We start from the raw sequence: 27,793 nt of genomic DNA, 5'->3' as shown, positions 1-27,793 counted from the left end.
GCACACAATAAAAAATAAATAAAATAAAAAATCACCAGAGTTTAATACAAATGGCTATATTTTTGTCTCATCATCATACATCAGACTCAATTTAATGAATGAAATCTATTCCATCTATTGCATTAAAATCAGCTACACTACCAATACTTTTTTTCCCCCACAAAAAAATATACTTTTATACTATTTCAGTAACAATTATTCCATATGATAGCCACACCATACATAGTCCCCTCATTCATGGAGGCTGTTGCTGGTCCCATAAAGCCTCAGCTACTTTTCATATCTGTCAATACATTAATGAGCCACATTGGTCCCATTACACTCTCGCCTGCCTTTCTCTCTTGGGAGCGAGTGCAGCAGGGGGAGCACAGGCCTGCTGATGATTGCTCTGTTCTCCACAGAGCATAGCCTCCCTTTAATCATCTCCCTTTTTCAAACTTCTCCTGTCGTAGCCTTGGGCGAATCACAAGCGCAAACTCACCACCGCTTCATCAATATTCTGTCATTTTTCCTCACTGTGGGATCATTGTGTGATAAATTTTGCTCCCCATGATAAAGCATATTGCCTAACTGTAGTAACCATGGGCCTGAGCAAATGGTTTGAGGCAATATGCTAAGTGGTTTTCTGAATATGCAGCACCGCTGTGTTAACAATACACAGAGACTTTATCAAGTCGTTCATGTAACATGAGAACAACAGGCATACATTTTGGCCACAATCATATCAAAAAATAACCAGATCCCAGGTTTTCTTTCCCCATAACTGTTTATTTTCTTAGCACCACACAGCAGAATGATCAAACCCACTCAAAATTAACTGTGGGAGTTTTTAGTTGGTAATTTTTGTAATGACACAGATTGTGCTATTTTTGGAAGTAGCTATTTGAGTGTGTGCTTCTGTTTTTCGAAGGTACACACTGGTTCACCGTCATATTAAATTAAAGACATGATGAATGTTTTTTTTCTACAATAGTGAAGAGTGTTGAAAGTCGAAAAAACAAGTTATGCCTAGAGGGTGTCACAGAATAAGTGATTGAATTTAATATTTAACATAACCTTTTTTGAAGTATGGAATCAAACTACAGCACAGGTGTCAAACATGCGGCCCGGGGGGCAAATCCAGCCCGCCAAAGGGTCTGATCCGGCCCGCGGGAGGAATTTGTGAAATGCAAAAATTACACTGAAGATATTAACAATCAATGGTGTCAAAATCATTTAATTCAGGTTCCACATACAGACACATACAGTCCAATTAGATTTCAGCTGGGTCAGACCAGAAAAATATTATCATAATAACCTATAAATAATGACAACACCAAATTTTCTCTTTGTTTTTTTGGTGTAAAAAAGTAAAGTTACATGAAAATGTTTACATTACCAAACAATACTTTCACAAAAAAATGTGAATAACCTGAACAAATATGAACAAACAGAAATGTCTTAGGAAAAATAAATGCAATTTTACCAATATTCTGCCTGTTACTAAATGTTTTGTGTGATTGTAATGCACATGTGTAAATGATAAACTGATAAACCGAGACATAATATTGTTAAAATTGCACTTGTTTTTCTTGAGACAATTCAAGTTGTTTGTGTTATTCAAATTTTTAAGGTAACTTTGTAGATGTAAACCGGATCATAATATAATTTTCCTTTTATCTCTGTTATTATTTTACTGGTCCGGCCCGCTTGAGATCAAATTGGGCTGAATGTGGCCCACTAAAATGAGTTTGACACCCCTGAACTACAGGATAAGATTCAATTTAATGTACCTGTATGTAAGGACGTAACACAAAAAAAAAAAATCTTAAATGATGTATGAGACTGATAGATGTTAATTATTCATTACATTTGGTTGTTTCTCTCTTAGTTTTAGATGAGGTTTAAATCTTTTCCTTTATGGTGTGGAAACCCAAGTTTCAAGAATCACAACAGTACAAATGAAGAGCCATCTTTGAATAACAATAAAATGTTACTTTATGTCAAGTATCCATTCCTGGAAGGAGCGTAATAGCAATGTCACAGGATTGTCACTGACGGTGCTGTCACCAGCAGATATAAGAATGATATATGCACTGCCGCAGCAGATGCTTTGTTGAGATGTCTGTGTTAAATCATGTTGTAGTATTCTGCTGTGACAGGTTTATCCTAGGACATAATCAGCTGTAATCAAGAAAAACAAGGAGGGCGGCTCTGGCTGAGAGTTGAAAAAAAGTGTGATGGCCTGCAGAATGGAACTAAAAATGGGTTTATCATGAACACATGGCGTGGAGCCTGGCAGCTGAGGACAGAAACCACCGTTGCACTGTCATGTCAGGCTGCGCTTTAGTCTGCATGTGGTTGTGCTGTACCAACCATGATTTACTTTGGTGTACCATTCCCATCTGTGTGAGTACTGCAACATAAACAGCTGGGCAATGTCTCTTTGTCTCATCTATTGTGAAGTCACAGAGGGGAAACATATTTGCTTTTGCCCTCTGTTGATGGATATTGATTGGATGAAAACAGCTCACGTCTATATGCATTCTGATAGTTACTTGCTCCGAGCAGCAGCGCCAGTCACCTTTAAGGTCACTGTTTCCAGACAAGGACAAAAGAGGTCTAACAAAGTGAAGACAACTGCTACTCAAAACATTATCACAGAGGTCATTTACTTTGGTATGCTCTTGGCTAGCCAATATTATCTCTACTCTACAGATTTTTAATATGCTAAAATTGCTTTACAGCCAGATGGCAGGTCTTGGTTGAGAGAACCTGTTTTTTATGAGTAGACCTGAACCAAAGAGGAACATTTTATGAAGTGTTAGACACTAGATTAAATAGCCGTATCCAGGGACATGCACCCACAGGGCCTCAGCACCCTGATACTCGACACTGTGGCTGTTAATGTGTTGGCTGTGTTACCACATAGTGCACCCCAGACCGAGAACGGAGCACGTATTAGCTCGTTTTGAATGTCTCAGTCAACACACAATACCAAGGAAGTCTATAACACGATCAAGAATGTGATGAAGCGGCAGAGATATTCTTACTGTGGCCTTCCTCTTTGCGAGAAACTATTCAGTCTGTCCTCACAGTGGTCACTGGTCAGGGAAAGACTTACAGCATGGCCAAGGTCTGGTATGAGCAGAACCGACTCCCTGACCTCTGTAATTGAGATGCAGGAAGAATACTGCATTCGTATCAAATGAAAAACTATTTTAACGCAGACAGGAGGAGCAGTTGCCAGGGAAAATAAGTTGATCGAGGAGTTGTCTGCCCCTTGTGGTTTAAGTGGTAAGACCTGCTGCCGAGTCTATGATTAGATTGAACATGCACTAATTTAGCTCAGGCTTACAGCAGAGGGATATGCTCAGTGTCAGGCGGCGATGGCATCCCCAGATAGTTGCTTGAAAAAAGGACTAATTGCTAATTTAACAAGATGGTGGTGTTTATACCGGTATTAAACCCAATGCCTGATGGGCTTTTGTGTGTGTGTGTGTGTGTGTGTGTGTGTGTGTGTGTGTGTGTGTGTGTGTGTGTGTGTCCGTGTTTTTCCTGTGGGGCAGCAAAACCTGATTACACTCTCACATTTTGTGGACACAGCTTACGTTGTGGGGACGTGAAGCTGGACCACACCATGTAACTCAGCAAATTTGAGGGTTAAGATTCATCCATTTTTTTTAGGGATAGATGACAGTTAGAGTCAGGATAAGGTAAGGTGTAGTTTTAGGTATGCTGTTGTTATAGTTGTTATTAAAGTAAATGAATGGAAGTCAATGTGAAGTCCCTTAAATGCATGAAAACATAACCTTGGTGTGTGCCTGTTTGGGACTTTTTACAGCACACTAAACCATAGGGAGTCATCCCAACAGGGGGATAAAATTGAGTTTTCCATGAAAAGCCTCTACTTTTGAGGGTTATGACTTTTTTGGTTTAGGTTGTGATGTTTACATTTAGTATAAGGGGCTAAAAAACACACTATGTTAATGATTGTCCCCATATCCTCCTGAGACCCAGCAATGCATTTTTGTCCTCTGTAGTGGACAAGAGTTTCATAGCTTTATTAAAAAAAAAAAAAAACAGCTGTCCACTGCAAAGGATATTTAATTAAATAAAAATTAAAATTATCTGAAAAACTGTGGCATCATACAGTTTCCAATCAAGGCAATTATGTAATGTAAAAAAAAAAACTAAAAACTAAAAACTTTTACTTACTGGGTCTCAGGAGGATATGAGTAGAGATACAAATATAAATGTATGTTTTTGGGAGAAATTTAGCAGAGGAAATGGTGAACAGTACTGTAAGCCAGCCTCAGTATTGCTGTGTGTGTGATGTGTTTTGGGACTAAAAAGTTCAAGAGATGGTCTGGCCACACATTTTCTTTTTATTGAAAGGCAGAAAGCACGTCGGGGCATCATCCCACGGCCAGATAAGAGCTCGGGCTGCTGACATTGTGCTGTTTGCCAGGAATGTGACTGCAGCTTCAAAGCCACTGACACGTCAGCTTTTGATCTGAGAATAGGCAAGGGCATCTGAAACTCACTGGTCAGTTCACTTACATTTGTATGCTGAGCTAAAAGGTGGAACACGGCTCACACGCTGGTGACACACGTGCGGAGAATCACACAACTGCATGACCTGCGTGTGTTCACACAAACAACAAAGATTAGAAATCTTACAAAAAAAAAAAAAAAGAGTGTCTGTACACAGACTTTGAGCCTGCTAACATGATTATCTCATCGACTCATGCTGTTGTTTTTGGAAATAATTATTCCCTGTAAACATTTCCCCATATTTGTCCAATTACTTTTTACAGTGAGTAAACATTGTATTGCATATCCAAAATGTTTGCGGGGATTTTATTTATGATGGAAAAAAAACAAGAGATGTTTTAACCATGGCATATTAATCTGTAAGATTCAATACATTATGTTGTTTACTGCAGCATTAGTTTTGTGTAATGTGGAAATGTATCATGGTTTACTGCCATTTGATAAATGTAATATGGTTATGGAGCTTTAACAAAGTGAGAGCAATATTAATGAATTAATTCCTGACTGACTTACGTGAATAAAAGTGAATAAAAGTTAAGTCAATATGCATGACTTAGACTGAAAAAAATTAGGATTTAATATAGTCATGCTTTATAGTTCATTTAAGTGGTAGAATTACAAGAAATTTTACATGAAGAAGGCAAACGGTGTAAGGAGGACAGTTGTAAGAAAAGACGACAGAGCGTACAGTGTAATATCACAGACAGAAAGAGAAACCAGGGGCTTTATTCACAAAGCTCCTTAGAATAGAGTTCTGGTCTAAGATCGCAGGTCAGGTAGCCATAAAACCTTCACTTTCACTTAAGACTGAAGTAACGCACAGAGAAAGACCAAAGAGAAAGAAGACCAGAGTTGTAGAGAGGGCAGAAAGAGAAGGAGAAACACAATGAAGTAATATATGGTTCATGACAGGAAGCTGGGGAACTGAGGGCATATAAGAAAAAAAAAAAAAAAAGTCCAGCAGTGGAGGACAGGAATACTGTACCTTGGTGAAGCTTTTCATGCCCTGTGTTTAAATTGATGCGTAATAATAAATATTTCATATTTCATATAACACAGCCTTTATATTTGTTCTTTTTTTGCTCTGTATATTGTGTTCAAAGTTTGAGATCAATGCCTAAGCTTTGCATCTGAATGAACCCTTCTGAAGTAGCATAACATATCGTCATGTTTGTAGATTTTAATGTGAATATCTAATTATGACGCATCAAGCAGAAGGTTAAACGCATTTAAATTCAATGCTTTACTCTCTTTGCACAACAAAACCAGCTGCTGCTGTCATACATTATAACTGTTCTCCTACATGGATGGCATTAATACAAATGTGACGCAGACTCTTATTATATAACTTATTTTATTATTATTGCTTTAAGACGAATAGAATATCGATGGTAAGATGCATTAAAAACTGAGGCCATGTGTAGGCCTTCTGAATTTTCTTTATGTTTTTTTTTTCTTTTATGTGGAACAGCATTGTAATAGAAATTAAGTGTGGTAGATAAGTCAAAAAATAAGGCTAATACATGAAAAAAAAAAAGGTGATGTACATCTAGTGTCAAAATAGAATAAATATAACATTTCTTCTCAAGGTAGGTCTTTTTTCATTGTACCATTCGGTTAATCTGGGAATTACACGTTCATGTTTTTATTAGATCCTGTGAAAGAAATCGCAGAAAAAAAAATCACTTTTTTTTTGTGTGTGTGTTTTTTTTTTTACATCTTATGAAGACGCTGCAGTATTTTTGTAGTTGCTTCCCCTAACTGTGCACATTTTAAATGCCATCAGGAAGTGATATCACACATCATTATAATATTCATCTGTTACATTCCCATGGGAATTACAGAACAATATAGATATCAAATGTGAGATATGGCGGTGTGGGAGTTGTTTGTGACATCCATTGGGATATTAGATGAGAATAACAACTCCCCAGCAGACAGGTGATTATGACAGTCTTTGCTCAAAACACATTCACACCCTCCCCTCCTGTCATTCTGTCACCGTATCATAGTGATAATGTGACGAGAGGTGTTTTCTATTTGAATTCGTATTTATTTCTTTGGCAAGTGCTTTTCCTTGGGACTCTGATATAAAGCTGTAAAAGAAACAGCATTGGTAAACACAGGTGGTTTCAGTGTGAAATGCATTCCTTACTTCAGGTTCTACTCTATTTACTCTCACAGTCTGACTCCAGATGTCCATTTTTCAAAGACATAGTGCCATCTAGTGTGCATTATAGGCCATTGCATGCTAGTGTTGCTTGTTGCAGTTGTATTATTTATTCATGGGCAATGCGCAATGAAGTAAGAGGCAGACATTTCTGAAATTCATGCGTATTATTATTATCAGCGATGGCTCACTTTTTTTCCTGTTCGTTGTTAAGTATTGAGGTAGTTTACAGTGGATAGTGGGTGTTTATAGTAATGTTTATAGTTATATCTTTAGTGTTTTGTTGGTTCTGTTGACTGAAATTAAAAAAATATAACATATATTCAGTGATATTTGGAAACCACAGCTTTAGAAAGTGTGTGAATGCTGCAACATATAATATGAAGAAGACCTTATCATCCATCTATATTTATCTGATGCCCATTAACTTGAAGAATGTGAAGTGTTCGCAGCCACATAACACATAGCAACACTTTAGTGAAGTGTTAATTAAATGTTTACATTAGGCGATATGAATATGTAATTTTCAGATCGACTCACACTTTCCGCTGGCCTGGTTTTTCCAGTGGATTCCGAGAAGTAGTGTGAATCTCTCACTTGTTAAAGTAAACTTAATGTGTGAGGTTTAGTCAAACATTGCCAGTCAATCTCTTGCATTGAGTGTAGCCTTGACCCTCTGGGCAGTATCAGAGCTGCTGAAGTGCTTTGGCATCAGTGTGACAGGATTAACACATCAAAAGCAGTGTTGGGGCCTACAGCAGCGTCACACAGTCAGTACAGCACCTTTCATGTTCTGCTCAGGTTCACTACAATTTCACGTAAGCCAACAGCAAGTCAGACGGAAAAAGATAATGGGGCCAACCTGCTGTTATCGGGTTTTGCCTCAGCTTCAGTGAAATATGTCAAATTTTTGTGTGTTTGATGAAAGATTGGAGTTCAACAGGCTCAAGTCAGGAAACGATATATCTGACGGTGTCACATGGTCAGGACGCAAAGGAACATTTAAGTCTGGCATTCAAGCTTTGGTTATTCCTACGAGCTTGTAATGATGGGACGTTTGATAGTAATAGTGGAAGGAACTTTAACTCCAAATTAATTTTCAGAGAAATCACGCCTGTTTTTTTTAACCCTTTCATGCACGAATTATGAGAACCTTAATCAAATTTTTTTTTTCCTGAGTGTTTTTATTCCTCTTTAGGTATGAAAAAAACAATGCGATTGAAAATTTTCTTCTGGAAAAAAAAAGTGAATAATTTTTTAAAAATGTAAAAAATACTTTACAAAAATAATAATAATAATTAAAAAAATCTTATGAACCTATTTTTCATGAAGTTGCAAAAATGTCCACTCAGCTGGACACCACACGTTTAATTTTTGAGGCACAGAAACATGTATTTACTGATAAATAGTGCGAAAACTATGGGGAGGGCTTGTGATTCTGGGGGTTTATGCTCAGGAGAAATCTACATAATGTGACCAATTCATGTCATAAAAGATATGTAGTGTCTAAAAACTTTAATAAAGATATGTGTAAAAAAAACAATAACGAAAAGAACAACAAAATCCATAAATATATAAGAGAACAGCTATAGAATAGCTGTCCACTGGAGTGACCAGTATGCATGAAAGGGTTAATTACTACAGTGATCTAATTGTCTTTCCTAAGGTCTGGGTTAAGATTCGTAAGATTTAGGTCTTCGCCATCTTCTTCTTTTTCTCTTCTCCCCCTTTCTTCTCCTTCCCCCTGTTCCTTCATGTCAGGTCTGAAATGTGGTTCAACGGACCTCGAAATAAAGACAGCAGAATATCAAGGGGAGCCTCATATACTTGATGAAGTTTCCCTTGGCAAAGCAAATTTGTTCAGCAAAAAAAAGGAAGCCAGACTACTATTCTGCTGTTATGATACTGGACAAGACAGGTTTAAAAAAAAAAAAAAAAAAAAAAAAATAGGAAGATTTCTATTAACCAACACTACAAATATAAACACTTCTCCCCATAAAATATTCTCACCTCTTCTGATGAAATGACTGTGACAATGTGATTTATTCTTGATCGAGAGGATTAAATGTAATAATTGGACCAGGTCAAAGGTCATTACTGATGTCTATAAATAGGAATAAAAAGAGGAATGTGCCTGAAAACAAAAATTCTAAATTTATGGGAAAACGTCAACATGTATATTGTTACATAGTTATTTGCTAAATACATCTAAGGATATCTTATTGTGCATATATTTGCTCTCAAATGCTTTTACAAGGGTGTAATTATTGTAAAATTGATACTAATTTAAGATGTTAAGGGCTGATGATCTTAATAAAAGTAATAGAGGTGTGTTATTAATATTTAACAGCAGTGGTCCCAGTGCGGTGTAATTTGTGCTTGATTATGTGGCTCTGGAGAATGAGTTGCTTATAATAAAAGACTCCAGATTGGTTATATGAATGTTTCCTATACAGTCGAGAGTGTGTATCATTTTCTGGCTCCGTCCGCTACACCGGAACACTGGTGTGATTTATTTGCACTAGTTTTTTTTTTTTTTTTTTTCTCAAGAGTAACCTCACTGTCTTTACCTAGGTGGCTGACATAAAAGAGAAACTAAAGCTGTCCAAGAAATTTTGGTCCGGTCTGCCTGAAGTGATGTGTGTCGAGGACAGAGTGACCGCTGGAAATGCCAGTGATGAGGATTGCTGGAACGGGCATACCAAGGGCAGGTAAGGGCACCAGAGCTGATGCAGTCTAGTACAAAAGGTTACACAGAAGTCCAAAGTCTGCTCTAACGTTAATCACTCTAATCCTAGAATTATGCATCAGATTATTTACTTTCACCGACTTAAACTCAGCTATGCAAGAGTCTGGTACACTTTGACTGGGATTCATAAAACAACCAAAGAGATATTTCACAATTTGACCATTTTTACACTATAGGTACAGCTTTGATGCCTTTTTTTTTTTTTGTCATTATTTATGGAATTTTGTTGTCATTCTGTTGAAAATGTGCAATCACCAGGGTGTTGCAATGTTAATCTGATTTCATTGACAAGGGAAATATTTGCACAAGCGCTTCAAATGCCTGCAGCTACTACTGAGGTTACAGTTAATTGGTTTATGTCAGTTTTATTCATCTATACTATACAATCAAAACATGTTCAGCATTCATATTTAAAATTCTTTATGAACCTTGAAGTAAATAATCCCTTTTAACCCTGTTTACTGGTATTGGATGTGGCAATCGCTGCATTTTTTTTTTTTTTTTTGACCAAAAGGAAAATAAATATGTGTGAAGTCAGGGTAGCAAATGTTACTTCTTCAACAAGATTTATCGAGAATGACCTGGGTTTATAGGAAACAATTGCTTGTATGTCAGACGATTTGTGGAATGCCTTCTCATGATGGTTCGCCGCTTATTTATCAAACCGGAATGCAGGCAGCTGACATGTTTTCCCTGGAGAAATATCTCACAAGTATGTCAGAACATTACAGGACGTGATTAGGTCAAGCATTTAGCCAGAACTGGTGTGTCCTCAAAGAGGTACTCTCAAGAGAACGAGACCGGCAGATAAAAGCAAAACACTTTGTATTAAGTGGAGCTTTCTCTCTTTTCAGTTTGCCCGTAGTGATTATGCGAATTCTTTGCACGTCAAAGGGCTCGGCGTCTATAATGATGTTGTCAAGTGTCATGAATTTTTTTTTTTATTGATTAATGTGCACTTACTGGCCTCGTTGTCCTTTCACCGAGCTCTTTGACACAAATCGTAACATCAAGTATTTCTCATTTGTTATTAACCTGAAAGGTACTTCCCTGAGGTCCAAAAGGATGGGCTGACCAACCAGGTCAATAACCCTGAGGTGGCCGTCGACATCACCCGTCCAGACACTTTCATCCGTCAGCAGATCATGGCTTTGAGAGTGATGACCAACAAATTGAAAAATGCCTACAATGGCAATGATATCTATTTTCAAGACTCAAGTAAGTGATGTAATGTTTATTGTTAAACTATTTTAGTTGTCCTCTTAGCCTGAGGTGGTCATAGCCAGTTTATCTGCTAGTTCAGGGATTCCCAACCTTTTTTGTCTTGTGACCCCATTTTAACATCACAGATTTCTGGCGACCCCAGACACTCAAAACGGAAACATTTTTTTTGTTAAAATTAATTTGTTTTTGATCATGTAATAGTTTTCTATACTATGTTGCAAATAAATGTTAATTTTAGATGACATTTAGTCTATAAAATATATATATTATTATGGATGGAGAAGGAAAAGCCAGGTGTAGATTACTGCACAAAGTGAGAGTTTTATTTTCCTTGGTCAGGATATGTACAGTCAGTCCAGCTTGGATTTACAAGGCTGACAATTAATACTGAACAAACAAGAACTCAAACTATGAATTATGAAAGAGCTGCAGCATCTGAAACTGACCACAATGAACCTTTGAAATATAAACAGTACCACAGTGCTTCAGTTTCAGCTTCACAGTTTGTCATGTCTTTTATGGATTGTCATTGTCTCTGTCGACTCACCATATATTTTTTAATTAGTAAGTTTTTTTTTGGTCAATTGCTAGAAATTTCAGGCGACCCCATTTGAATTCCAGGCAACCCCACGTGGGGTCTCGACCCCAAGGTTGATAAGTACTGTTCTAGTTTGTGCCTTATCTATGTAATGTACTGTAACCCTGAAGAATACAATACAATACAATACAATACAATACAATAGGCTTTAATGTCATTAAATTGCAGGTGGTCTCTGCCAGTAACAGTGCATTTACATCAAAATAACAACACAAAAGACACAGACGTGTATTAAAAAAACATTAAATATAAAATACTGTGCAATCAAAAATATGTGCAAATTAGATATATGCTGTATGAAAGGGTAAAATTTTAAAAATATAAAAGTAGTATCAAAATGTGCAAATGTAACAGATTAAACAATGTAAACACACATGTAACAGTGTAAACAGTGTAAATATAACAGTGTAAACCAGTGTTTGTCAACCTTGGGGTCGGGACCCCATGTGGGGTCACCTGGAATTCAAACAGGGTCACTAGAAATTTCTAGTAATTGATAAAAATAAAAATTAAAAATTTGCTAATAAAAATAGATGGTGAGTTGACAGAGACAATCCCAATCCATAAAAGACATGACAAACTCTGAAGCTGAAACTGAAGCACTGTGGTACTGTTTATCTTTCAAATGTTCATTGTGGTCAGTTTCAGATGCTGCAGCTCTTTCATAATTCATAGTTTGAGTTCTTGTTTGTTCAGTATTAATTGTCAGCCTTGTAAATCTAAGCTGGACTGACTGTACATATCCTGACCAAGGAAAATAAAACTCTCACTTTGTGCAGTAATCTACACCTGGTTTTTCTGCCTCCATTCATAATAATTTACATTATATAGCCTAAATGTCATCTAAAATTAAAATTTATTTGCAACATAGTATAGCAAACTATCGCATGATCAAAAATAAATAAATTTTTGCAAAAATAGTCACCGTTTTGAATGTCTGGGGTCGCCAGAAAGTTTTATGTTAAAATGGGGTCACGAGCCAAAACATGTTAGGAATCACTGGTGTAGACAATGTAAACACACACATGTAACAAAGTAAACATACATGTAACAGTGTAAACGGTGTAAATATGACAGTGTAGACAATGTAAACACACATGTAACAGTGTAAACAGTGTCAACAGTGGAAGTGTACTGTGTGACACTGCACAACAAAAAGATATCACAGGACATGTACTTGGTTTACGATTAACTTACTAATTAAGTTATGTACACTATCATTAATAATCTTTCATTATGCATCAGAAAATCAGTGCAACAATAACCCAAAATAATGATCCCATATTTACATTTAGTATTAAAGCTATAGGAGCCAAAATTAGGGGGGAAATGGACCCCATGCTTTTACAGCGCTCTCCTTTCTGCCCAAATCTAAAGACTAAATATAAATATACACGTGAACCTGATGTCGTTTCATGTTGTTGGGAAAGGGAAACCAGGTCGTCCAGGTCGCTTCTAACTGAATCTGACCAGCGATTGCTAATTGCAGCTGTCAATCACATACTCACCCCCCCCCCCCCCCATACCTGTCTGAAAATGCCTGTAATACGACAAAACCCATGCATCACAGTGTAGATTTTCAACAGCCCAAAAACACAGACAAGGAGTAGATGCTTAAGTCTCAGATTATGTCAGTTACACTATGCTGAAAGGTAATTTTTACCCAGTGATGGTTAAAAAAAAAAAAAAAAAAAAAAAGATCAAGCACTGTAGCTTTGAGTCTAATTTTATTTCTGGATTTTATGCTGCATTTAAGTATGTCTTGAATGTTAATGCATAAAATCTAAGCCTTGTATTTATTTCATGCTGTATTTACATTGTGAATCAATTCCTTTTCTTATGTGGTATATTGTTTTATCCTGTAAAGCACTTCATTTGGGAAAGTGCAATATAAATAAAATATAACTCGTGTACTTATTTCTCATTGGTTACTAAGCTTTTTGCCAAATACAGAGAGGAAATCATTGTACACAAACTGTAAGAAATGTTTATTAATATTTACAATGTAATTAATCACCTAAGTATAGATCCTTTATTAGGGTCTTATTGTGCAATGGTGCCTAAAACATGTCCTCAATTCTAAAGTTGTGATCATGTCATGCAGTATTTAACCCCTTGTAAACAATCGTCACAAATTTGCCTCAGTATTCCACTGTTTTGTAATGAGGTGCTGCTCAACACTCTTTGTGATTTCCTTTGATCCCTGACATTCATGGTTCTCTTTATTCATTCCATGACATTCTACAGCTTTTTGAATCAGTTTTGTTTTGTTTAGATTGTTGACTGGAGTAACTAAACAATAGTAGCATCAAAAAAAATAATCTACATACCTGAAACTGGTGTCACTCAAACATCACTTAAAACTGTAATATTTACAATAATTGCTCCTAATTTATCATTTTTGGTCTAGATATAGTACTACAAAACCAAAATTCCTGCATGGATACTGAGTAATTATACATACTGAGTAAACATTAATATATATCCTCTACAGTTACATTTACATTGTTTCGCTATGAAATGAATTGTATGTTAGTTTTATGGAGAAGGGCTTTTGGACATTGTAGTGGCTTTTCCATTAGACATCTGCGCAAAACTTTAACGATATTTACTAAATGTTGAAAGAACAGAAGTGCGTAATGTCGTTTTTTTTCATTAAATCACAAATGCGATGATTTGTTTTATTATCACAAGATGACACGAGAAGTCATTCCATAAACATGGCGATAAATGTAAATATCATGTTGATTTACAGATATATTCATTATTATTGTTATATATTACCCCTCTGTCCCGTACTAAATTAAAAAAATATTGGGTTTTCTGGTGAGTCCACACATACCGTGTCATGTTTCTTTTAAAACTCTTCTTCTTCACTTGTTGTAATGTCTATCAACATCCGTTTTTTTATTCACGTGACTCTAGTTGCGGAAAATGGTCTTTCCATTGCAGTTTTGCATGATATACCAATTTCGCTACGCCTGAAAAACCACCTCTTGCCAGCACAAAAACTTTTCATTGAAAAATTAGAGTTTTGGAAAAATTGTCGTTTTCCATTAGGCTAATTTTTGTGCACAAGTTATATATGCGCAATTTGAGGGTCATTGGAAAGCAACTTATGTTAAAAAACAATATTTATGATCAAAGTTGTGTTTGAGCTAAAAAAGATCAATTGTAAAATGGGTATCACATTTAACTCTTTCATGCACGAATTATGAAAGCCCTAAGGTTTTTTTCCTGAGTGTTTTTAGTCCTCTTTAGGCATGAAAAAAACAATACCATTGAAATTTTTTTTGGAACTTATTTTTCATGAAGTTGCAAAAATGTCCACTAAGCTGGATACCATGCGTTTAATTTTTGAAGCAAAGAAACATGTATTTACTGATACATTGTGTGAAAACTATGAAATAAAAACATTTTTCATGCAGTTAATCAGATGTTTTCTCACATTTTAACATACTCTAATAATAAATATTACTCACTTCATAGAGATAATATGCAAAAAAAAAAAAAAACTTTTTGAAAAAAAACCCCAAAAAACTGTTAATTATAGTCGATTAACAGTTCACAAATTTGTACACTCAAACATGTTACTGCAGATCAGGTTTATCAACAACAGCAAAGTTTCAGTAATGATATGAATGTCAGTGTATAGGATGATGCATAAACGTCCACTGTGTTGGCTGATATGGAACTAAAACAACAAAACCCATGAATATAAAAGAGAACAGCTGTCCACTGAATTTACCAGTATGCATGAAAGGGTTAAGTCTGTTTTTGGGGGAAATAATCACATCCAGTTTTATTATAATTAATGCATGAAAGGGTTCATTACTATTATGACAATTATGACAATTGTCACTAATTTGCATCATAGCTATTATATGTGCAATATTTAAATCATTAAACTCCACTTAATTTAGCATCTGCTTGATAGCAACAACATAAGTATTTATTTAGTTTTTTTACATAATTGTAAATAAATCTAGGCAGTAAGGGGTTAATGTTGGCTTGAATGTAAAATGTTAACATGTTGTAGCTTTGAAATACTATTTAATGAGGAAAAATGTGTGTGAATAATGCTCCAGTCCAGTTTCAGTGACATGCTCAGCCTGGTTTATTTTGTGTTGTGTTGCTGCAGGTGATGAAGGCAGTGGTTCAGGCAGCGGCAGCGGCTGCACAGAGGTCTGCCCCACGGACACAGACGGTGCTGCCACTGAAGCCCCGGTGGTGGAAGCCGACCGGAGCGGGCCCGTGGGTGACTCTGCCCCACGCTCTGCACCCCATGTAGCCCTGCCAACCATGCTGGCCCTCTCAGCCCTGGCACTCCACCGACAATGGAGATAATGCTAGAGGAACTGGCTTAACATGGACAGCAGGTTTTTTTTGTTTTTTTTTTTCTTTTTGCAGTTTTTGTATTCAGGCAGATTGGAGCTACAGTCAAGCAGACAGTATTCAGGCTGCCGGCCTCGAGGCTAAAGGAGTCTGCTCTGAAAAGGAGAGCAGTCATGCATCATGATTTCCCAGTTTCCCAAAGATCGTGCAGTGCCATAATTTATATTTTATGGCATCACTTCATCATCTAACACTGATGCCGACCTAACAAACTCTGCTTCAGAGATTGAACAGAAAGTATTTCTTGCACTTAGCGCAGGTATTATTGTAGGTCTCCATGTGGAAAATTTGAACACGCACTTTGATTTTTTTTTTAATGCAAAAATGGTTTGTGTGTTGTTGAGAATGTGGTTATTTGATGCACCTAAATGAGGCACAATACGTTTACAATATGTTTTAATATTATATTTTAAAACAAATACAAATGGTAAAGATCTAAATACAGAAAATACAGGATCATATGGGTTCCACTTACACCTTACAATGTCTTTATACCATTGTTATTAAATCATGTGCCAATTATTGATTTTTGATGAGAAGTGATTCCATATTCTCCCAAACTTGTCATGTTTGTTTCTAGATCATATGCAGTCACTGAATCATGTTGCTTTGTATCCTTGACATTTCCCTGGTCGAAGAATGTAGGTGTAGTCTGGGTTGGTCGTGATCTACTCTGCTCATAGCTGAAACAGTTCAGCACCCACCTTGTGCTCATGTCTTAAAACTCAAACTAGGTTAAAAACTATTAAAAACATTTTACATATTTTTATATGCTCATTTGCCTTGCAACAAATTCACTATCTGCAGAACATTCTCATATCATGCTGGTCACACAAACTTGGCTTCAGGAGTAGACAGCCTGGACATAATTATTATGGAGCAGCTAATGTTATGAAGAGGAGGTGCCACTAGTGTTCAGCAGTGCCATCGTAGTGATGCTGGTTCTGTGGTGTAGCGTTGTGCATGTTCTGACATGAAAGCTATCAATTTACATTACAGAGCAAAAACACATTCTAATCCTTAGTACTTATGATAAAAAACATACTATCTCCTTTTCTTCGTCAAGAGTTTATTTCCATTCAACCTTTCTACAGAACCGATGCATATCCTTAAATTTTAAAATATTGGTAAAAAGAAAAATTACATCCATCGAATAAGGAGTACTGCATTGCACAAATTAACCGTTTATGTTAAAAATGCTTAAATGGTTCTTGGATATGGAAAACCATATTACATTAAGTGTAAAAGGACATGCACATCGCACTTGAAAATCACATCTATTCAATACAGAATCACCATCACTGAAGGAAGTCATGTGCCGCTGTAGCCCCGAAATTGAACTTCAGTAATTCCGGCCCAAAAAAAATCATCAGCCACTTCATATGACATGTCATAAGACTCAACAAGTATTTTCACAGAAATGCGGTATAGTCAGAAGTAATTGCATATAAAGGGAATTTGCATTTTTTTTGCATTTGTGACTTGAAAGGCAGGAAAGTTAATGTGTAAGTGCTGTCACACTTTGAACAATATAGTCATTATAATGTGCCCTGTAGCCATTGAGCTAAAATACTCTATTATAATAAGTCAAGTTCCAAGTAATGTACAGTATTTTCCATGTCTAAATTGATTACTGTAGTTAAGTTAAAGAAGAGGAAATTATGAGGAAAAAGGAAGCAGCAAACAGAACACAGTGGTTACTAGAAATGCAAAGAAAAGGTCCCTAAATTTATCTGTAAAGCTTGAATGGTTATGTCTGCAGCACAGACAGGCTTGAAGCCGACCACAGTCACCTGTGAAATGAGAATCTGTGGAGACCGGACAGGGCTGAATGCTCCGCTGAAGCTCCTCAGTAGAGCGTACTTACAGAGAATGTGAGAGGCCTGGCACTGCTGAGGGGGGCGTACAAAACCAGCCTGTATGTACGGCCACTGTTCTCTGAGAGCCCGTCAGCTCTGGAACCACAAGGCCAGCTAAGCTTACATATTCAAGGAATTAGCCAGTTATACCTGTCGCAGTATATCACTGAATAATTGCTGAGCTTTTTTTTTTGTTGCATTTAAGTCAGTGTTATAGCATTCACATTGTACGAACAAAAACAGCAAGAAAATATGTCAAATATGTGTGTCGTTTAAAAAGATTCTTTATTATGAATACTGATCTTACAGTATGCCCTTTTTATGTTTTGTATCATTGAACTTTTAATGGTAATATTTTTGCAATAAAATGTTGAAAACAGATGTCGGGTCAGACAAATTATCTGAAATGGAATTAGGAGGAAACACTAAAAGTCAGCATTTTTTTTTTTTATATCTATATATAAACTGTGCATTACTGTATGAATTCAGATCCTAATGAGGGGTGATGTTGGGGGTTTGAAGCCATTTCAAGCTAACAGGAGTGAAGAAAAAGATAAGAAAATATGCCTTACTGTTTTTCAGTGCAATTAAGATGATTGCATTTGTGTTTTGTTACTGTTCTTGAAAATAAATATTTATTAAAAAAAAAAAAAAAGAAAAAAAAACCCAAGAGATTCCATTCCACAATTGTATTTTGGTGATTGTTAATGCAAACTGGAAACCAGTTGTCAATGTATTAGTAACCATATCAGGTTTTAACACAAAAAAGTATACATGCAATAGCAGGTTTTTCTTCAATATTTTAAATGGACATAACATGATTCACATTCTTTCTTGTTTGAAACTATCTAGTGTGTCATTCATCTACAGAATTAACATTTTCTTCTCTTGTTTTACCCTGCATACAGAGTGTCAGCAGCTGTATCACTCTTAGATGCATGAGTATTGAAGTGCGTTTCAAAACAACGGGCGAAATCTAGGCTTCCTCGGTGTACTTTCTATTTGTGAAGTCTGCTTTTATCAGAGGTTCAAAGCCTCTGTTTCTCCGTTGACGCAGGTAGAGCACAAAGATAAGGAGGAGCACCAGGAGACCGATGAAGACTCCCCCCAGAGTGGAGCCCAGCACAAACACAGCCGGCCCTCCATCTGCATCTGCAAAGACGAGGCACAGGTGGAGATATTTACGGAAAACATTTTGCTGCAGAAAAATCTAAACGTCAGATAGTATGTGAGAAGAAGCTTTTGATCAATATAAAAAGAAAATGCAGACTCTAACTGGACCTTGATGCTAGGACGACTATACCTTAGTGTGTATATTTTTGCTTTCTACCAGTACTATTTTTGCATATTATTTATTAATTACCTAGGTATAGGATGACTGAATTTCCCTGAGGGGATCAATAAAGCTAATCAGATCTCATAAAGCAATTCTTTTTTCTCATTAAATGATAATTTGTAACTGCTGATACTTTCTATTATTTGCCAAAAAAAAAAAAAAAATAGCTTGTAAATCTTAGCATTTTACAGTCATTTAAGTTATTTTTAGCATTTTGCTGCAGAACAATCTAAATGTCAGATAGTTTATGAGAAGAAGCTTTTGATCAATATTAAAAGAAAACACTGACTCTAACTGGACCTTGATGCTAGGACGACTGTACCTTAGTGTGTATGTTTTTCTTTTCTACTATTATTATTTTTGCACATAATTCACTAATTACCTTTAATTTACACCATTTTATGTTATTTAAAGGTATAGGATGGCTGAAGTTCCCTGAGTGGATCAATAAAACTAATCATATCTCATAAAACAATGCTTTTTCTCATTAAATGATAATTTGTAACTGCTGTTACTTTCTGTTATTTGCAAAAATAAAAATAAAAAACCTTGTAATCTTATCATTTTACAGTCGTTTCAGATATTTTTAGACAGCATTTTGCAGCAGAACAATCTAAATGTCAGATTGTTTATGAGAAGAAGCTTTTGATCAATATTAGAAGAAAACAGACTCTAACTGGACCTTGATGCTAGGACGACTATACAACTATATAAACCTTACTGTGTTTGTTTTTGCTTTCTGCTCTTACTATTTTTTGCATATAATTCACTAATTACCTTTAATTTATACCATTTTATGTTATTTAAAGCTATAGGATGGTTGAATTTGCCTGAGGTGATCAATAAAGCTAATTAGATCTCATAAAACAATGATTTTTCTTATATTAAATGATCATTTTTAACTGTCTGACTATAGAGTATAACACTACAAGAAAGTATTTATGGTTAGGAGTCTATTCTGTCTGGTTTACTTTCTATTATTTGCAAAAAAAAAAAAAAAGAAAAGAAAAATAATAGCTTGTAAATCTTATCATTTTTCATCATTTAAGATATTTTTAGATAGCATTTTGCTACAGAACAATCTAAATGTCAGATTGTTTGTGAGAAGAAGCTTTTGATCAATATTAGAAGAAAACGCAGACTCTAACTGGACCTTGATGCTAGGACGACTATAACTACTATATACACCACTGTGTATATTTTTGCTTTCTTCTATTACTATTTTGCATATAATTCACTAATTACCTTTAATTTACAACCATTGTATTTTATTTAAAGGTATAGGATGGCTGAATTTCCCTGAGGGCATCAATAAAGCTAATTAGATCTCATAAAACAATGCTTTTTCTCATATTAAATGATATATATATTAGATTAGGTTTATTAAATTAGAGATACTTTGTTGATCCTGAGGGAAATTCAAGCATCCAACAGCAGGACAGGCACTAAAAACACAAAGCACAATTAATACAAATGCAAATATACAGGATAGAAAAATACCCTCTTACACCTAAGACCACAGTCACGGAAAAAATTATTAGACCACCCTTTGTTTTCTTCAATTTCTTGTTCATTTTAATGCCTGGTACAACTAAAGGTGCATTTGTTTGGACAAATATAATGATAACAACAAAAATAGCTCATAAGAGTTTAATTTAAGAGCTGATATCTAGACATTTTCTGTGGTTTTCTTGATAATAACCAAAATCACTTTAGTTCTTACATTAATATCTATGGCATTGTACTGACAAAAACAGTGCTTTTAGACATTCTATGTTTTCTTTTCTGTCTGTTTTAGTCACTTGATACACACAGAGGTTAGTACTTGATTGCATAGCCATTGTTTTTAATGACTTTTGATGGTCTAATAATTTTTTCCATGACTGTATATATATATATATTAAAAAAAGGCTAAAAAACTTGCTAAAATAAAATAAAATAAAATAAAATATGGGACCCATTCAAGAAAAAGGATGATCTGTGTTATTATTGTTATTCTTTCCCAATTTTTGACTGGGCTGTTTAGTCGTATGGCCAAGAGGATAAAATAATTACCTGTAACTGTCCAACTATGGAGTAAACACTATAAGAAAACATTTATGGTTAGAATTCTGTCTGGTTTATTTTCTATTATTTGTAAAAAAAAAAAACAAAAAAAACAAAAAAAAAAACAACTTGTAAATCTTATCATTTTATTTCCAGAAAGCAGTATAGACTATAGTTATGAGAGACCAGCTAGAGGTTACTAAATTTTCATTCACTCAGTTAAAACGTGCTCACCATCCAGGGCGATGGCATAAGAATACCCCAGCTGATCAGACGTCACATAGATCTCCTCATTAGTGATGGGAGGGAAGAAAGGAACCATGTTGTACTCCCTGTTGTGACCAATAGGGGCCATCTCGTCTGGGAAACTGCCGTTGGATGGAATAAACCTTCTCATCCACTCGTCAAAAATAGCATCAGTGAAAGCATGGAGCACCTGCAAGGTAAATAAATAAATAAATGGAACATCTAAAAAATAACTACAATTTTCATATGCTTATAATTTTACACATGTGCTAAAAATACACAAAACATTTAGTAACGGGCAGAATATTGATAAAATTACACTTGCTTCTCTCCAGACATTTCAGGTTATTCACATTTTTTGTGAAAGAACAGTTTGTAAATGTAAGGATTTTCACAAATATGTACTATTTTGCACTAAAACAAACACAAAAATTTGTAGTTGTCATTATTTATTGGTTATTATGATAGTATTTGACTGATCTGACTACTTGAGATCATATTGGTCTGTATGTGGCGCCTGAACTAAACTGGTTCTTAATATCTTCAATGTAATTTTTGCATTTCACAAATTCATCCCACAGGCTGAATTGGACCCTTTGGCAGGCCAGTTTTAGCCCGCGGGCCGTATGTTTGACACCTATGGTTTAAGGCATGTAAACCTGTATCTTCAATAAAAATCTAAAAACAGAAAAAAATAAAAAATGAAATAAATAAATAAATAAATGGAACATGATGGTGACCACAGCCCTCTAGTGTAACCTGAGAGATTTCCTTCTCACCAGAAAGATGGGGTCGTTGGCTGCAGAGTGGGACAGAGAGCTGGTTCCATTGAGCATAGAGTGGACGAGGTTGTGGAGGTTGTTGACTGATTCGTCCAGTTCTCCGTCTGGTTTATCATACCCTTCAAGAGCATTTCTATGAGGTAAAAAGCACAAAGTCTGTCCTCTGATTTAGACTTTAGCAGAGTAAATTAGTGCACGGCAAAAATCTAAATCTTCCAGAGTGTATTTCAAAATATTTCATCATACTTAAAATAAGACACAGTCACCGAAAGATTAATTTTTCAGTGAGATATAAGTACTTATTTTTAGACAACAGATCTTGAAAATCTTATTTCAAGAAATCTTACCAAGATAATTTTCACTTTCATTTTTCATTTCAATATTTTTTGTTTAATTCAAGCAAAAAAATCTGCCAATAGAACAAGTGAAAATTATTTTGTAAGATTTCTTGAAATGAGATTTTAAACATCTGTTGTCTAAAAATATGTTCTCGACTAGAAAGAAGAAAAATACACTTGGTGAGATTTAGATTTCTTCCAGTGTGATACTGATACTGAAAGATACTGATGCAACATATTATAGTTACACTGCAAAACTCTAAATCTTACCAAGTGTATTTTTCTCATTTCTAGTCAAAATATCTCACCACACTTACAATAAGACATAATCACCTAAAGAGGAACTTATAAGTGAGATATAAGAACTTATTTTTAGACAATAGATCTTGAAAATCTTAGCTCAAGAAATTTTACCAAGATAATTTTCAATTGTTCCACTGACAGATTTTTTTTTGCTTAATTCAAGATTTTTTTTTTTTTTTTTTTTTTTTTACTTAATTCAAGCAAAAAAATCTGCCAGTGGAACAAGTGAAAATTATCTTGTAAAATTTCTTGAAATAAGGTTTTCAAGATCCATTGTCTAAAAATAAGTTCTTATATCTCACTTATAAGTCCTCTTCAGGCGATTATGTCTTATTTTAAGTGTGATGAGATATTTTGACAAGAAATGAGAAAAATACACTGGAAAAAATTTAGATTTCTTCCAGTGTGATACTGACACTGAAAGATACTGATGCAACATATTATAGTTACACTGCAAAAATCTAAATCTTACCAAGTGTATTCTTCTCATTTCTAGTCAAAATATCTCATCATACGTAAAATAAGACATAATCACCTAAAGAGTAACTTATAAGTGAGATATAAGAATTTATTTTTAGACAATAGAGCTTGAAAATCTTAGTTCAAGAAATTTTACCAAGATAATTTTCACTTGTTCCACTGACAGATTTTTTTTTGCTTAATTCAAGATTTTTTTTATTTTTTATTTTTTTGCTTGATTCAAGATTTTTTTGTTTAATTCAAGATTTTTTTTTTTTTTTTTTTGCTTAATTCAAGATTTATTTATTTTTTTTGCTTAATTCAAGATTTTTTATTTTTTTTATTTTTTTTTATTTTTTTTTGCTTAATTCAAGCAACAACAAAAAAATCTGCCAGTGGAACAAATGAAAATTATCTTGTAAAATTTCTTGAAATAAGATTTTCAAGATTTATTGTCTAAAAATAAGTTGTTATATCTCACTAAAAGTTACTCTTTAGGTGATTATGTCTTATTTTAAGTATGATGAAATATTTTGACTAGAAAGGAGAAAAATACACTTGATAAGATTTTGTTTTTTTCTGGTGTGATACCGATACTGAAAGATACTGATGCAAAATATTCCACTTACACTGGAAGAAATCTAAATTTTACAGTGTATTTTTTCTCATTTCTAGTCAAAATACTTCATCACACTTAAAAAAAGACATAATCACGTAAAGAGTAACTTTTAGTGTGATATAAGAACTTATTTTTGGACAATAGATCTTGAAAATCTTAGTTCAAGAAATTTTACCAAGATAATTTTCACTTGTTCCACTGACAGATTTTTTGCTTAACTCAAGATTTGTTTTTATTTATTTTTTATTTATTTATTTATTCGTTCGTTCGTTCATTCATTTATTTATTTATTTTGCTTAATTCAAGCACACACAAAAAATTGCCAATGGAACAATTGAAAATTATCTTGGTATGATTCCTTGAAATAAGATTTTCAAGATCTATTGTCTAAAAATAAGTTCTTTATATCTCACTGAAAAGTTACTCTTTCGATGATTGTGTCTTATTTTAATTGTGATGAGATATTTTGACCAGAAATGAGAAAAATACACTTGGTAAGATTTAGATTTTTTTTTCCATTGTGATATTGATACTGAAAAAAACTAGTGCAACATATTACAGTTATACCTGAAACTAAAGGAGGAGTTGGTGAAGTAAGGTGGACTGTCGAAGTCCCTGATTCCAAGGCAGCTTCTGACGTCATTCATGGTGGGCAGAGACATGTTGCTGCTCTCCATGATCCCTCGCTGAATCAAACCCTCATTGGTGCCATTGCAAAGAGTCACCAGGCGATTGTAGTCATCCAAACTGGAGGCAAAAACAGCCATTTACAGTCAGTGCTGATAAATGTTCCAAATTTACACTGTATTCAAACACATACTCTTGAATCATTTGTGCAGACCTGTTACACACCACTCCCCATCTGGAGAATCTGGACTGGCTACTGATGAGGGAGGGGTTGTCTGGGTTTCGGCCTCCCAGCATAGAGTCGGTGCAGACATCACACTCGTTCTGCCCTGTGGCAAAATTCCAGTAAGGAATTGCGAAGTTCTCATTGCCAGACAATCTCTACAGACATAAAAAAAAAAAAAAAGACAGATTTTATTTATATTATTCTCCTTTTATGTCAGAATACCCTTCAGCAAGTGATGCATTTGTGTTTTTCAAACAATGTGTTCACAACAATAGTGTCATTGTTAAACTCATGAAGATAAAGAAGGAAATTTCAGCTCAGGAAATCAAATATTATGTGTATATGACAACAAAAACATAATTAAGAGGAAGGACAATATTCATTTCTGACAAAGGACAAACAAAACAACATGCTATCTCCCCAAAAAACCATTGCTCCTGAAGTTCACACATACCTGTAGCTCTCTTTCTAAGCTGAGAAGGTGATACCTGTGCCAGGTAATGAATGCTGGCCCTTTATGGGAGAAGTCAATGGCTCTGAATGGACGACCAGGGCCTGCAGGGAAATGAAGAGTTACTGGACACATCTGTGGCAAAACAGAATCATGAGTAATTGATGCAATTGAATCACTGTCTCATGACAAACCCCGCCCCTCACACGTATTGTAGCTTATTTTGGCATGGATCCAGCTGATGTCATCATGTCTGTGTGTGTGTGTGTGTGTTAATGTCAGCATATCAATTGCCTCTATATATGTGCCAAGTTTGAAGTAAATTGAAACAAAACTGATGTTTATATAGACATTTGAAATTTCGTCCATTTTAAGTAAATGGGAGGAAAAAAAAGATTTTAAAAATTCATTAAAAAATTTCAGCTTTAACCTACTTTTCCCAAAATGTAATCAGATCTATTCTGGGTCACTGGCAATCTTTAAACCCAATTTGGTATGAATTCAACCAATAATTTGCTGCTACAGACATGAAATTTCACCCATTATAAGTAAATGGGAAAAAAAAAAAAAAAAAAAGAAAAGAGTTAAGAAATTCATAAAAAAAATTGAAACTGTCACCTACTTTTCCCAAAATGTAATGACATTTATTCTGGGTCACTGGCAATCTATAATCCACAATTTGGCATGAATTTAACAAATAGTTTTGCTACTACAGACATTTGAAATTTCGCCCATTATAACTAAATGGAAAAAAAAAAAGATTTAAAAAATTCATTAAAAAAAAAATTGAAACTGTCACCTACTTTTCCTAAAATGTAACGACATTTATTCTGGGTCACTGGCAATCTATAAATCCAATTTTGGTATGAATTCAACCATTAGTTTTGCTGCTTTAGACATTTGAAATTTCATCTATTAAATGGGGAAAAAAATGATTTAAAAAATTCATTTAAAAAAAAATGTGAACTTTGACCTACTGTTCCCAAAATGTACTCAGATCTATTCTGGGTCACTGGCAGTCTATAAACTCAGTTTGGAATGAATTCAACCTATAGTTTTGCTGCTACAGACATTTGAGATTTTGCCCATTATAAGTTAATGGGGAAAAAAAAGATTTTAAAAATCCATAAAAAATTTTAATTTTGACCTACTGTTCCCAAAATGTAATCAGATCTATTCTGGGTCACTGGTAATCTATAAACCCAAGTTGGTATGAATTGAGCCAATAGATTTGCTGCTAGAGTGTTGACAAACAAACAAACAAACAAACAAACAAACCGAACCAAAAACAACACTCCTTGCCTCCCCTTCAGGGGGACAGGGTAAAAATGTAAATTAAACTACACTTTTAGGTTTGTGCAAGTAAGTGTAGTGAGAGCAAAACATCATTTAATTCTATTTCAATCAAAAATCAAGTCAAACTATACATAACTTCTGGGTGTAAATATGGAGCTAAAATAATATTCATAAGGCTGTAGTATGGAATGAATTTACACATCACATTATTTAGTTTTCTAGAACTTTTTTGATGTTGTTGCAAAAATTACATCATCCTGGAAGAACTCTGGTGGTTTCACTTATGCAAAATGATGTGACCATGAATATTTACCCAGAAGAGTGTCTCGGACAGAGTAGTAATGTTGCCAGACAAAGAAGTCGTAGACAGAGACATTGGCAAACTGAGGCTCGGTTCCGTTTGGTCCCAGGAGTCCCAACCAGTGCTGAGTGGCAATCATGTAGTCTGGGTGGATGGAGGTCTTAGCCAGATCCAGTACATCCAAAAACTCCTGCAGCTCTTCAGGAGTCAAAGAGTGGATATTCTTACGCATCACTGGGGCTTTCCTCTGGTCACAGTTGGGTCCGGTCCAACCAAATTTACACTGACCACAGTCAAAACCTGCAAAATTACCTGCAAAAATGGCCCAAAAGAAACATCTGAATATGAAGAGTGTTTTTTTGTTTTTTAACTGATGATGTCTGAGCTGCACTGTTACTGCATCCAGCTGTTATATAATATACATGAGCTGTTCAATAAAAAAATCATCTTACCAGTACATCTGCAGGTCTGATTGAAGAATTTGGTGGGCCATCTCTCTCTGTCATCCACATTTCGCAGCCTGTAGGGTCCTCCCCAGGGTTTGTTGTCCACCCGAACAGCAGAGCAGATTCCTCTCCCCGACAGAGATCCGCAAACATTGGCCGGATCAGATCCCAGAGCGGGGCAGCACTGCTTGGTCTGTATCCCCTCCACGGTGCAGCACACTCGAGGAAACTGAGCCTCTGCAGACTCAGGCCACAGCAGCAGACAGAGGAAACTGAGACCTAGCACCTTCATCGTATCGGTTTGTTTCCGCCCGTCAGTGATGACAAATCAGTTTGTAGATCAACTTTCAGCAGTAATACAGTCAATTAGTTCCCCCTGAAGGGTGTGGAGACTCACTTTGCTCTGGTTCCCTGTTGTGTATCTTTAAATTAGATACAGTGAAAGTTTTAACATCCGTGGAAACAACAATTACAGCCAAATCATGTTGTGTTCCAGTGGGTTACATGCACATTGAGAAAGGCTCTAATATCTGTACTTGTTTTTGTAGAGTGGAGGAGGATTAAGCCATTGGTCTTGTGATAATCACCTGACAGCTGAGCTGTGAGTTGGACTAAGATCTGGACAAATACCAAGGAACTGCCTGAAGGTACCAAAGCATTTATAGTTTGTACCAAGAGACTGAAAGGTTTCTGGTTGATGAGTTAAAGTAGAACAAGTGAATGATAGTAAAACAGACAAAAGAGGCAGGCCTTGCTTTAAGGATAACACATGATTTCTGCCGTGTA

At 35.3% G+C, this 27,793-nt stretch overlaps 2 protein-coding genes across 3 annotated transcripts in view; one reads left to right on the top strand and one right to left on the bottom strand.

The window, feature by feature from the left end:
• Positions 1–17,030, top strand: part of gpc6b (glypican 6b) — a 136,124-nt gene extending 119,094 nt beyond the window's left edge. Inside the window, exons 8-10 of the mRNA XM_030124597.1 lie at positions 9,281–9,417; positions 10,498–10,673; positions 15,419–17,030. Coding sequence (XP_029980457.1) covers positions 9,281–9,417; positions 10,498–10,673; positions 15,419–15,624 — 519 coding nt within the window. The 3' untranslated portion in view covers positions 15,625–17,030. The remainder of the gene's footprint in view (positions 1–9,280; positions 9,418–10,497; positions 10,674–15,418) is intronic.
• Positions 17,031–17,969: 939 nt separating this feature from the next.
• On the bottom strand, positions 17,970–27,537 carry dct (dopachrome tautomerase). 2 transcript variants are annotated; one of them, XM_030124600.1, is made up of 8 exons: positions 27,014–27,537; positions 26,574–26,873; positions 24,968–25,068; positions 24,502–24,668; positions 24,228–24,407; positions 21,939–22,074; positions 21,148–21,349; positions 17,970–18,677 (listed from the first exon to the last, which is right to left on the bottom strand). In XM_030124600.1, the coding sequence occupies exons 1-8, from the start codon at positions 27,297–27,299 to the stop codon at positions 18,508–18,510; spliced, it is 1,542 nt and encodes a 513-aa protein (XP_029980460.1). In that variant the 5' UTR covers positions 27,300–27,537; the 3' UTR covers positions 17,970–18,507. The 2 variants fall into 2 exon arrangements, with proteins under 2 accessions (XP_029980460.1, XP_029980459.1); XM_030124599.1 differs by having other exon boundaries at positions 17,970–18,683; positions 27,014–27,536.
• Between the last annotated feature and the right edge of the window lie 256 nt (positions 27,538–27,793).

Source organism: Sphaeramia orbicularis, chromosome 21 (genome assembly GCF_902148855.1).
Source record: "Sphaeramia orbicularis chromosome 21, fSphaOr1.1, whole genome shotgun sequence".
In the NCBI taxonomy this organism is placed as follows: domain Eukaryota; kingdom Metazoa; phylum Chordata; class Actinopteri; order Kurtiformes; family Apogonidae; genus Sphaeramia; species Sphaeramia orbicularis.
Note: the sequence above shows the minus strand (reverse complement) of the source record. Positions and strands in the feature narration are given on the sequence as shown.

Coding starts and splice junctions, on each gene's coding strand:
- dct (XM_030124599.1), bottom strand. CDS start 27,299: ATGAAGGTGCTAGGTCTCAGTTTCCTCTGTCTGCTGCTGTGGCCTGAG. Junction 24,669..24,967: donor GCTTAGAAAGAGAGCTACAG/GTATGTGTGAAC, acceptor TTATGTCTGTAG/AGATTGTCTGGCAATGAGAA. Junction 22,075..24,227: donor AACTCCTCCTTTAGTTTCAG/GTATAACTGTAA, acceptor TTTACCTCATAG/AAATGCTCTTGAAGGGTATG.